Source organism: Hoplias malabaricus, chromosome X2 (genome assembly GCF_029633855.1).
Source record: "Hoplias malabaricus isolate fHopMal1 chromosome X2, fHopMal1.hap1, whole genome shotgun sequence".
NCBI classification, from domain to species: domain Eukaryota; kingdom Metazoa; phylum Chordata; class Actinopteri; order Characiformes; family Erythrinidae; genus Hoplias; species Hoplias malabaricus.
In genome coordinates, this window is record NC_089819.1 from 36236434 (window position 1) to 36249525 (window position 13092).

At 37.9% G+C, this 13092-nt stretch overlaps 1 protein-coding gene across 3 annotated transcripts in view; it reads left to right on the forward strand.

Moving 5' to 3' along the window:
• The window catches only part of LOC136676603 (venom factor-like), a 59270-nt gene that overhangs the window by 15686 nt on the left and 30492 nt on the right, over positions 1-13092 (forward strand). For 2 of the 3 annotated variants that reach the window (XM_066653708.1, XM_066653709.1), the window contains 9 exons: positions 1420-1535; positions 2442-2585; positions 3074-3289; positions 4519-4719; positions 5681-5845; positions 8841-8970; positions 9913-9981; positions 10920-11246; positions 12467-12770. In XM_066653708.1, the coding sequence (XP_066509805.1) occupies positions 1420-1535; positions 2442-2585; positions 3074-3289; positions 4519-4719; positions 5681-5845; positions 8841-8970; positions 9913-9981; positions 10920-11246; positions 12467-12770 (1672 nt within the window). The remainder of the gene's footprint in view (positions 1-1419; positions 1536-2441; positions 2586-3073; positions 3290-4518; positions 4720-5680; positions 5846-8840; positions 8971-9912; positions 9982-10919; positions 11247-12466; positions 12771-13092) is intronic. The other variant, XM_066653710.1, reaches the window with a different exon arrangement.

The following is a 13092-nucleotide window of genomic DNA, read 5'->3' on the forward strand; positions in this document are numbered from 1 at the left end:
AGTATCTCTGGATCTTGTTCACGAGTGATGGGAAGAGGGATCGTGAGATTGACCGTAGGTTAGGTGCAGCGGCTGCAGTAATGTGATCACTCTTGTGGTGAAGAGAGAGCTAAGCTATAAAGCAAAGCTCTCAATTTACTGGTCGGTCTACATACCCACTCTCACCTATGTTCATGAGCTCTGGGTAATGACCGAAAGAACAAGATCGTGGATACAAGCAGTCGTAATTAGTTTTCTCAAACGGGTTGCTGGGCATACTCTCTGTGATTGGGTGAGAAGCTCAATAATTAATAGGGAGGAGCTCTGAGTAGAGTCGCTGCTCCTTCCCGTTGAGAGGAGTCAGCTGATGTGTTTCTGGCATTTAATAAGGTTGCATCTTGGACGCCTGCCACTGGAGGTATATCAGGCATGTCCAACTGGAAGGAGGCCCCGGGGTAGACCCAGGACACGCTGGATGGATTATATCTCCCAGCTGGCCTGAGAACACCTGGGGATCCCCCAGGAGGAGCTGGTGGAAGTTGCATGGGATAGAGATGTCTGGGCTTCTCTTCTCACCCTGTAGCCACCATGACCCTGAAATGGAGTAAGCGGCAAAGAAGATGATGATGGTGATGGTGAACACAGACCTATGTGCGCCTGCTCCAGAGTGTCTCACTTCATTTCATGCTTTTGTGGAGATTGTAAGCTCCCCCCCGAAAATAAAATTAGAGACAATTTCTCACTTCTGTTTGCAACTTGCCTGATTACACTGGCTTACACTGGTCAGATAAATCCTGGGCATGGTGTAGACCTCATGAAGCTTTCAATGACGACTGCGTACAAGGTGTGGTTCAAGCTGGAGGAGGCGCTGTAATGCTCTTGGGGTGTTTTAACTATATGGAATATGATCCTTTGGTTGAGATGACAATAAATTTCACACATTGCCTACACTGAGCTGTTAGACAGCCAGGTTTTGCCATTTGCTCATCATGTTACAGAGGGACATAACATTCCTACACTTGTATTCCAAAATGACATAAAATGTGATTGGTTGGCATGATGAACATTCGGGAGCATTTACACATCTACACTGGCCTGCATTATCCCAGATATGAATCCTCTTGAAAATATGTGGAAAGCCTAGAATTGGGAGTAAAACACTAGGGAAGGCAAACCACAAAATCTGTCCAAACTGCACAATTAATTGATGCACATGTGGCTGAACAATGATGTAGCCTTCATCCAGAAACTTGTCCAGTCCATGCCACATTGAAGTGCAACTGTAATTCGTGTTTACTGAGTTATTACGTACTATTAGGTATGTTTCAGCCAGAGGTGACTAATTTGTTTTGTCCTGTGAGCTTAGAATCTGTGTTTTCAAATTTGAAATTCTTTGTCCACAATGAGTACACTTTAGTAGCTAAATTCTCTCATCATCAGGAAGTGATCTGGTGGAGGCAGAGAAATCTGGTATTAAAATAATCAAGACAGCATTCGAACTCTCCTTCAAAGGCACATCCAAATTTTTTAAACCAGGTCTACCTTTTGATGTGACAGTAAGTAGTGTCCTCTTTCATATATATGAAATCAATAATTTGGTTTGTTTCTAACCTATATTTGGCTCTTTGACTTATTAAGTGTATTTGTGTAGGCTCAGGAACGTAGGTTTGGTAGATTTGCTGCCCACTTGCCAAATGGAATGATTGCATTGTATTTGTTTGGTTTCTATTATTCTAGTTTATTATGCTAATTGCAACATACTGTCTGAGTGGAAAACTGGTTTATACTTATAAAGTAATACCTTGACTTTAATTCTTTCTGTGACTGAGCATGTAACTAAATTTGCTTGTATATCAAATTAAATTTCACAATTAAAATAAATTGAAATGCTATTAATCTGTTCCAGCCCCCCAAAACTACACCATTTTTGTCATGTGTTTTTAACTAAGAATTTACTTTATAAATAACAAATAGTGTATAAAAATAATAATACATAATAAAAGAGAATCTAAAGAAATAAACTGGTTCTCTTCAACATATTTACCTTGAAGACCAGGTGAAGTATCATTTTACTTACTCGCTACACACTTAATGCTACAATGCTAGCATAGATACAAAAAAAGCGATTCGACAGAGATGCATGGCAAGATAACCAAGGAAACTGAACGCTTGCTGGGCCACCTAGTGGTGGGTGGTGTAAGCTCGATCATTCGTAACTCAGATCTCGGCTCACATCATAAAGCAAAAAATCAACCAAGCGACGGCTCGTATCTCTGAAAATGTGCACGTTGATTTACTGGTATTTCAAGGATTCACTGTACATATTTATACTAATAATGATTTATACTAATATAATACATATATCTGATTTATACTAATTAATAATTATTGCATTTATGATTATTCCACAATGCCCATGTCTTGTCTGCATTTTTCTGTGTTTCTATATTTTCTGCTCATAGCTAGCGGTGAGCCATCATGATGGGTCTCCAGCTCTGAACGTCCCTGTTAAATTAAACTTACTGGCTTCTCCAGTCACCACAAACAGCGACACCATCAAAGTGTCATTAAACATGCCCTCTCTCCTTCAGTCTCAGCTGATAATAGTAAGTTAGACATAACCTCAGAAAACTAAGTTACACACACACACACACACACACACACACACAAACACACACACACAAACATTGTTTCTTATACATTTACATTTATGGTAATTCACAGACACTGTCATACCAAAAGCTGTCTATATATTCAGTGCCTACTTAGGCAGCAAACAAGGTTTTGTGACAGACCTCGAATATTAATTTGAGATCCTAAAGGCAGTGATGTTAACCACTATGCTGTAACAATCACTACTCAAGTATAAAGACCATGTCACTTATAGAAATTTTGAAGAACCCTGATGAAATGCCATGTTTTGTTGATTTTCTGCATTAAAATGGGTACATACTCTCTTCAGATAACCTTCAGAAGTGAACATACTTAAAATGGGTACAGAATTACTAAAACATTCTAGCTGCTGGTTGTTTTAAATTGGGCAAATATTTTTGCACTAAACAATACTGTTTTAATCTTCTTATTGTCTTTTTAGGCGGAGACACGAATGCCAGGTCTGAAGGATGATCAACAGGCGAGAAAAATGTTAACTGTGTATCCATACCAGCCTTATAACCCAAGGCGTCAAAACTATCTATACATCTCTGTGAGCTCCTCCTCCATGAAGGTGGGGGACGTCCTAAATATGAAACTTTATATCAGTCTGTTCTCGGAGATAGAGCGCAGCTTCATTAAGCACCTTTCCTACATTGTGAGTCTATCTACAGAACTCTTCTATGACACAGTTTTAATAACATTTAATATTTTTGTCAATATTGCAGTAATAATCTTGTATTATTTTAAGGAAAAATTGGTATGAAAAGGGTTATACGCTATTTATGTTTTGGTAATCTCACACTGAAAACATGAAAATCTAAACTAAATTAATCTGTTTAGCTATACAAGTAAGATTATTATTTTTAAATAATTTAAAAATTGTATACAATTATTTTCCTCCTCAAGAAATAATAATTTTAATAAAACCACATATGCCATAAGTATTGTAATATAAGTGTACTCCAGTGAAGCAGGAAGCTGTGTATTGTTGGAAGGTTCTAGAGAGTTTGATCCCAATTTTTTAAGGGCTGCCAATAATTTTGGTACATGTGATTGTCACGCACTCGTCCTGTCATGTCTGTTTTCCCCGCCATGTGCTCTCTTTGCACATGCTCTGTTTGTTGTTGTCCATGTCTCCGCCCTAGTCATGTCTTTGTTCCGCCTCCTCGTCTGTGTCTCATTTGTTACCCTGCCCTCTTATTACCTGTTCCAGGTGTATCTTGTCTGTGTTTTCTTGTGTCTTTCCCGTTTGTCGGTCATTTGTACTGTTTCAGTCCATGTCATGTTATCCAGTCTGTCTGTCTCCACTATTTCTCCGTCATTGTTTTCCACATTGTCGTTTCGTTTCGTTTCCAAGTCTAGTCTGTCTCTGCTGTTCCTCGTTTCGTTTCCTCTATCATGATTTGTTTTCCAGTCATCGTGTTTCCTTTCTTTCTAAGTCTATCTGTTTTGTTATTCTTTTGTAAATAAAGTTTGTTGTGTTTTAACGTGTGCATCCGCCTCCGTCAGTCCGCCCTTCACGTCTCCCTGACCGTGATATTTCTAAGTGTAGTTATTTCTATTACCTATCTATTATTAATCTAAGAATACATTTATTTAAATACAAGGTTGGACTACATATCTTTTCAGTGTGAGATTGATCCAAGTCAACAGGATGTGAAATTTTCATGACAGTTTTCACTCAACTTTATCTGGGGTGGCAGTAATTGGATAGAGGACTGCGATTAGTCTTGTAGAATGGTAGGCACTGCCTAAAAAACCTATTAATTAGAATTTATGAAGAATATTGGATGCACAAATAGCAAGGCTCAACACCTTTGTGATAAGTTGGAGTGACGTTTGTGAACCAGAACTATTCACTCATTCATACCCTGCTTTCTGTAGATTATGAATAAAGGGAAGATAAGCCATGCTGGAAAGATACATGTAGTGGGTCAAGACATCACTAACTTTGCTCTGCTCATCACACCGGATCTCATGCCTTCATTCCGCTTTCTGGCATATTATGTGTTGCCGTGGCAGACAGGAGCAGAGGTGGTTGCGGACTCTTTGCTGGTGGATGTTAAGGGCCAATGTGTAGGATCAGTAAGTCTCTTTTATTTTAAATCACAGTCTCAGCTAGTTATTACAATGCTATGAATGTTTTGCACAATAGGTCTTGAGTTTTTAGATTTTTAGCTTTTGTTTTTGGTCTTGTTTCTGCCTTAGACCTGCCCTGTGACCATCAACTAATCAATCAACCTTTATTTTTACTAGGAAATACATTTAGGGTGACCATCATTTTCAGTGCAGCCAAGAATTTAACCATGTGAAAGGACTGAAAAATAATTACAATGGAATTTAATCACAGTAAATTGAAATAATATATAACTACATAAATACATTTTCATCAATCAAGATAAATGGCAAAACAATTAATAGAACAATAACGATTTCATTACAAATAAATACAATAAAATAAAACCTAGGTAAAGAGCAAACAGAAACTAGGCATACCTAGTTTAGCCAGGCTGCCATTAGCCATATAGCCATTGTCACAGAGGTGTTTCTGGCATTTAAAAAACAGGAAAGCCCAAACTAAATACCCCTGTCACTGGAAGGTCTGGAGAAGCTTTGGTGCTTCATATCAATGTCTTTGTTTACATGTGGTTTTTATTATGTGATTGTGTTGTACAGAAAATATAGAGGGCAGGACTACTAAATGCAGAAATGAAAAAAGGAGCACAGAGTTTTGTTCATAATATATAACACCAGCTATGTGAAAATATGGCCGAACTAACAACAGACAGTGTATTAGTGCCACCATGTGAAATATGGCTGAACTAACAACAGAAGGTGAAATTTCAACATTAGGAGTCAGTAAGGAGTCATTACAACATTATGAGTCAAGTTTTGGAAACTTAAGTGGATCTATGATCAGAAACTGATCATTGATAAAAGGCTAGCACAAATATTCTCATAATGTATATATGTACATTTCATAATAAACCAGGAAATGTTGTTAGCAATAATGTACTGTCTGAATATAACTAAGTGCTTGTTTTAGCTCACAGTTGGTCCAGTAAGTGGAGAGGAGTCAATGTCAGACTCGTACTCACCAGGCACAAGCTTCCGCTTCCAGGTTAGAGGAGATCCAGGCTCGAAGGTTAGCCTGGTCGCTGTGGACAATGCTATTTTCCTGTTGAGCAAGGGGCGGCTAACACAGACAAAGGTAACTGACATGGATGCCTAAATTCATAGAGAAGTAAATGAAGATCTTCAATATGAAAGTGGCCTTGTTTATTACCATTGTTTGCATTCAAATCTGATTCTAAAATTAGCACACAAATTGCACAGACCATTTTCATATTTATCTCATTCATCTGTGGCATATCTGTGGAATCAAATAAATCTGGTACTAGTGCTTGTGAATTTGAGCATAAAAATTAACAACATTAATTAACGCTTTACTGAATCAAATATTTAAAATATTGTCTTTAATAACAGAAAATAACAATGCCAATAATTTGTGCACATGGCAATCCACTACAAAATTTGTCATTTTTTTACATGTACACTAATAAAAATAATCACTGCACCCAGTCCACACTAAATTAAGAGACATATTAATCTAAGCTTTTATTTTACAGTCCAAAAAATATAATCAATAAACCTAGTGCAGTAATAGCATATATTATACAGCAATAAAACATATATGTATAGATATATGATTTTGGGAAAATAATCATGCTTTACAATCACATCATTCCCCCATTTTAAAGAAATCAAATGAACATTTCACATTTTTGTTTTTTGTCCATTTCATTCATTATCTGTAACCGCTTATCCAATTCAGGGTCGTAGTGGGTCCAGAGCCTACCTGGGCGCCAGTCCTTCACAGGGCAACACAGACACACACTCACACATGCACACTTTTTGAGTCGCCAATCCACCTACCAACGTGTGTTTTTGGACTGTGGGAGGAAACCGGAGCACCCGGAGGAAACCCACGCGGACACGGGGAGAACACACCAACTCCTCACAGACAGTCTCCCGGAGCAGGAATCGAACCCACAACCTCCAGGCCTTTTTGTCCATTTGTCGTATGTAATTTATATAATTTTATATGAAAATTATATCTAAATGAAACAGTCGAAAGCTGATGCTGGATTTCATGCATTGAAGCGTATTAATGTGATTCATCAACTTCACTTAGATCTCTGCTCTTTTCCACCATGTGACTCACAGCACCACAGAGACATGAGAGATTAGTCTCAGAGTTAGACAGAGATTGAGACTTATGACAGAGAAAGACATGAGACTACAGATGCCTCAGATTTAAAGAAATTTAAAACTTGACTCAGGCAGACATTTGGGATATGGAGTCCCTGACAGACTTAGACCCCATTTACACATACGCTTTTAAAAAATGCTCTTTGTTTTTCAATGTTTATTCTATGTTTTCATTTTGTTCAGGGCTTTTTACATATTTGTGTTTGTGTTCTTGTGCATATGGTGTTAATGTGTGACAGGATGTGTGTTGGTCTGGGGAAGTCACTGTCAGTCTGTGTTTGAATGCTGGAGTGTGGCACGTCTGAATACTGCCTGTTTCTTTGCTCCTTTCTGCACTATACTCTCTTAAGAGCTGTATAAAGTTCACTTATTTGCAGTATGTCTCAAGCACCATCTTTGCATTTCTTCACTGTATATATATCTATATAAGTCTTAGCAAAATCATGTATTTTTTTTCTGTAAATTCTTTTTTAAACTGTAAAAAGAAAATAGTTGATCCAACTTAATTGAATTGCTTCAATTGGTAACAAGTAATTCAATTAAATTTATCCAAGGTTAACCTTAAAAAACCTTAAATAATTAAGTTGGATAAACTTAATTGAATTACTTGTTGCCAATTGAAGCAATTCAATTAAGTTGGTCAACTATTTTCTTTTTACAGTGTACATGTATACATTTTCCCCAGTAGTGCAATAGTAATGTATTGTTACCAAAACCGTTATTGCATATAACATTTACGGTTACAAAAAAAAGCACAGCTGGCAGTATTTTGTTGTACATATTACTGATTATTTTTAAGCTGTATTCTAGGGATTGGTGGTATCATTTTTCATACTGTCATTCCGTCTCTAAATAATACGGTATTACCAAGGTGTGGGTGTGGGGGTGCACTGTCGAACTGTTGAGCATCATATCTGTGAGCACAAAGTAAAGTGAAGGGTTTTGGGAGTGTTTGTGCTGTCATGTTCAAAACAGTGCACAGTGCACACCAATAATAAAAGCCTGTTTCTGAGAGACCACATCTCCACCAAAGGTGCTGGAGGAACAGAAAAGTTAGACAATTTTTTACACCACGGTAGAGATGTTTTTTCAGTAACCTGAGTTCAAATCTCACATATTTAGAGGATAACGTCTCTCGTATCTGTGAACACAAAGTTCAGTGAAGGGTCTTCTGAATATTTGTCTGTTTTCAGCTTCCTTCCTCACTTACTGAACCCAAAATTTGTGCTAATGCATTTAAGCTAGTGGCTTAAATGCAAATGAACTCTTTGGCCTTGTACCTACGTTATACACAGATTTGACACACCACACATGTCATTATACTGCCCACATTTTGAGATACATTCCACGTTTTTAAACACTGTGGTATATGGGATTACCATTATACCCCGCAACCTTAGTGTAGTCACTTTCCATGAGGATTGTAACCTGATAAGATTTTAGCCACAATCATTGATTCTTGAGTCTCTGGTTAGTCAGACCCAAATTCAGCTGCCGTTTGGGACAGATATGCAAACTCGCTCATTACAGGGTAACCAGTTGTTCATCCGTTCAGCCTCTTCTTGTGCCTGTTATGAAATTCGTAGTGGTGTCTGCCCATATTGTAATAAAATGTTTTAATTAACTCAATCTCCAATTGTGTGCATGTCTCACTCAGACAGAGACTTGAGACCTACATCAGACTCAAACAGAGACATAATACATGAATTAGCCTGAGACAGAGTCTTAGGACAAGAGTCCAAGTCTCCTCAGTCACAGACATTCACTTGAGGCTTGACCTCAGATCAAGACTTCAGACTGTAACTCAGATTCAGACAAATGTTCTAACATGTAGGGAAAAGCCTTCTATGAGGAAATGTATGATTGACAAGTATTCAGAAATTCAGAGTGTGGACTGTTGTGGACTGATTATTCCTTGCCCATGTCTGCTGTAGATCTGGGAAACTGTGGGCCGCTCAGATAAGGGCTGCTCTTCTGGGGGAGGCAGGACCAGTATGCTGATGTTCGAAGAAGCTGGTCTAAGTTTTAGGTCTAACTATGCAACAGTAACAACCAGCAGCTTTGGTAAACACACACACACACACACATACTCACGCACTCATACACCAGACAGACCTCTCCACCACCTGTTTGTTCATTCAATTTGCAGTCAGAATGACCGTTAAGTACAAGATCTTTCCATTTGTTTAGCCATATAAGGCTATAGTCATCACAAGCATCAATTACAGGCATAGAAAGCATTATGTAATAGGTGGGACTGTAGAGTGGAGCCAGAACTTGTGCCAAATTGAACTTCTTAGGAAAACCGTGAAATGCTACTAACTTTTCCATAGTAACATGCAGGATACTTGTCAAAATAAAAACAAAAAAAATTTGATCTTTTTCACATTGCTTGACATTTTACAGAACAAAAACACGAATGGGCATTTTTAAAACAAAATGCTGAATTTCTGTCACACAGCTGTATTTCCTCACCTTTAAACATAAACATCTAACTGAAATGTAATGCGCATTAAGATGTGTTTAAACAATGACATGTGGCAAATGCCATAATTAAAAATAAAATATCCATTACATTGATAAATATACTCAGTTTGAATCAGAGTCTAACCTTCTCGGCTCCCACCATCACCTTTATACAACAAATTCTACTCTTGCATGTTTTATTGCTATTTAATCATATTTCCTTTGGAGGAATAGAGAAACAGGTACATACTCTAAGGTAAAATGTCCACAATACTCTCTATGAAGAAAACAATAGCCAACAATTTTAGCCCTCTTCAAAATGAAAGCCTCACCTAATTATGATATGAAATACCATAGTAGCATATGGGTTGGGGTTGTTGCACATATCAGGATGTTACATATTGTATTATGTAAGGAGCTCACTGTTTTATATAATTACTGTATTGATATATTATTATTGCTTGATATATTGCTTGATATATTGTTATTGTAACATTATTATTATATTAGAATTGTATTAATCTCATGTTCCTTATTTAGAACCACTGTGCAGAGACAATCCCAGAAAAAGGCGCTCTGCAGAACAAATGAGAATCAGAACTGAGCTGGGTGAGTTTTTGCCTAGAACTTAAAAATAAAAGTAAACATATGAATTCGATAGATTTGTAATAAATAGTTACTAATATGTTAGTAATTTGAACATTTTTCAAATCATAATGTTTACTAAACAAAAATATAGGAATTGTACCCAACAAATGAAAATGTGATACCAGTATAAAAATAGCATGCATATTTTCACATTTTTGATAAATAACAAATGAATAAATGTAACTGTAAGACGTTTTTCAAATTGTACTCTGATTTAGAATCAGCAATATATATTTGATTAGTTTAATATTGAACAAGATCTGCCAATCCTTAAAAGAGCAATCTGTAATATTCATACCAAGTGTTTAAAATTGGAACTGTAATACATTTTCAAAATAATGAAGAGAGCCGTCTGCCTCCTCGCACAGATGGGAAGCTCGAGCAGGTTGCCAGTTTGAGGAAAACTGAATAAGCAGGAGAGTTTAAGAGATATGGACTGACCATAATAGATAAAAATAATATGTCATAATCAACATATTTACACAGAAAAGTGTTCATCATTTCACTAAAACATCTAGCTATCTATGCAAGAAAGTGACCGAGTGGCCACCATGTCCCTGCATTTACAAGCCTTTACTGTCAAAATCCACATTAAATACTTCAACTATTTCGACTATAAATATTATCTTCCTGATAGAAGAAAAACAGTCCAAGTAGCAATCAGTCAAAAATATTTATGAAAATTATTACTTTTTTCTATTATATATTTTCCCCTAAAGAACTATTCATTTGCTTTGCAGCCTCTGAATCAACTGATTCCCAACAGGCCATGTTTATTACAGAAACACCATCATGTGTTTGGGCTGAATAATAAACTGAAGAAGAATCTCAGAAGAATTTTTTTAATTACACTTTTAAATATTGTATACTGTTGATGTGTTTCCTCTGTGTGTGATCAGAGAAAAAGTTCTCTACAGACCTTGAGCACCGCTGCTGCATGGATGGCATAAAGGAGATACGCATGCCCTATTCTTGTCGCCGGCGTTCTTTCTACATCACAGAGGACTGGAGCTGTGTGGTGGCATTCCTCCAGTGTTGTTCACAGTATTGGGGGGAGCCACTTGGGGTCATCACCCCACCGCCAACAACCACAGCTGAGCCACCTACTCCATCTCCTACTCTCCTTATAGTTTCCGGAGAATTTATGATCCCTTTGTTTCATTCTCCTTCTCGCATTGATCTTCACAGGTTTACCATGGAGAGGGAGATTGCCCAAATCGAAAGAGGTAAGTGTCCTCTTTCTTAAACGGACTGTGTAAATTTTTTAACAAAAAAGTATAATGGTGGAGACATCACTAGTTTGATCCCCAGTAATGCCCTAGAATCTGGCACATTAACAGTGTACAACTGGCCTTGATCTGTCCGACTGCATCGGGGGGCCCTACCTCACCCCAGTTGGTGACTATTCTTAGTCCAGCAGTAAATCTGAGGGCTTTAAAAACTTGAGCGGCACAGCTGTGTCTGGTCCACGCTAAAAATGATCCACCACCCAAATAATACCTGATCTGTGGTGGTCCAGTGGGGGTCCTGACCATTGAACAGCAGGATGAAATGGTGATAAGAAAGTTTGCAGAGAAACAGGTGGTTGACCTTCTGTAATTGTAGAGCTACAAAGAGCTCCTGTATGGTCAGTGTAGCTAATAAAATGTACAATGAGTGTAGATATAAAGTAGGTGTTCCTAAACTGGTGTTCGTTCAGTATAGTTATGTGTTAGCAATATTCATTCATTCATGCCCAGAGCCTACCTGGAATCATTGGGCGCAAGGCAGGAATACACCCTGGAGGGGGCGCCAGTCCTTCACAGGGCAACACAGACACACATTCACACCTACGGACACTTTGGAGTCACCAATCTACCTACCAACGTGTGTTTTTGGACTGTGGGAGGAAACCGGAGCACCTGGAGGAAATCCACGCGGACACAGGGAGAACACACCAACTCCTCACAGACAGTCACCCGGAGCGGGAATCGAACCCACAACCTCCAGGTCCCTGGAGCTGTGTGACTGCGACACTACCTGCTGCGCAACCGTGCCGCCTGTTAGCAATATATGTACAACAATGTAATCTCAGTATACATGGTTACGAATGAATTATAAAACAGTTTTTTAAAGCTATTTATAGTATCATCAGTTTTTAGGTGTATTTACACAAAGTTTGTCTTGATTTTTGTAACAACAAAACAGGTATAATTGGTAATTTAATTACTGTAGATATATAATTGTGTAATATGCATTTTTCTATCAACACTTTTCTGATTTTAACACAAGATTGTTAATAGAACGTCCTTGAAAATCAGTTTAGGTTCCATACAACAGGTCCTCTGATGGGGACATTTAAAAGAGATTTAATACAGAATATTGTTTAAATTCAGGACACTGGTTGCTCATTTAAATGCTGTTTCATTTGGTCAAAACAATCATTGGAAAAAACAATTGATTGCAGATGTTGGAATTCCTGGTCCTCCTGGATATCCTGAATATGCTAGAATTCCTGAACATCCTGCTTCTGCAGGAATTCCTGGTCGCCATGGACCGCCTGGAGTTCCTGGGCCTCTTGGACGGCCTGGACTTCAAGGTTCTGTATTAGCCAGGGAAATTCCTACCATGTCTCAGATGCCTGAAGAAGAAATTGATGAACATGAATATGAGTCTGCTGACGATATTTATGTTCGCACCAAGTTTTTCGAGTCCTGGCTGTGGACAGACATCAAACTCCCGGAAGTCACTGACCTGAGTGCCAAGGATGGGTAGGAGTGATGTTCACCATCCATTTACTGCCACATTAAATTCTCAGTTAAACCCATGAATCAAACCCTTTTCATATATTTAATAATAATAATAATAATAATGTTACACTTATTTAGCACCTTTCACAAACCCAAGGTCGCTTTACAATGTTATGGGAGCTAGGGGGCAAAACTAAATAAATATTTTAGACAGTGTGGAAGTATTCAGAAATAAAGTATGTTTTTAATTGAGTTTTGAAAACGGAAAGAGTGGAAGAATGAATAAATGAGGGCAGAGAGTTCCAGAGGGTGGGGGCAGCAACATTAAAAATCTCCCACTCAT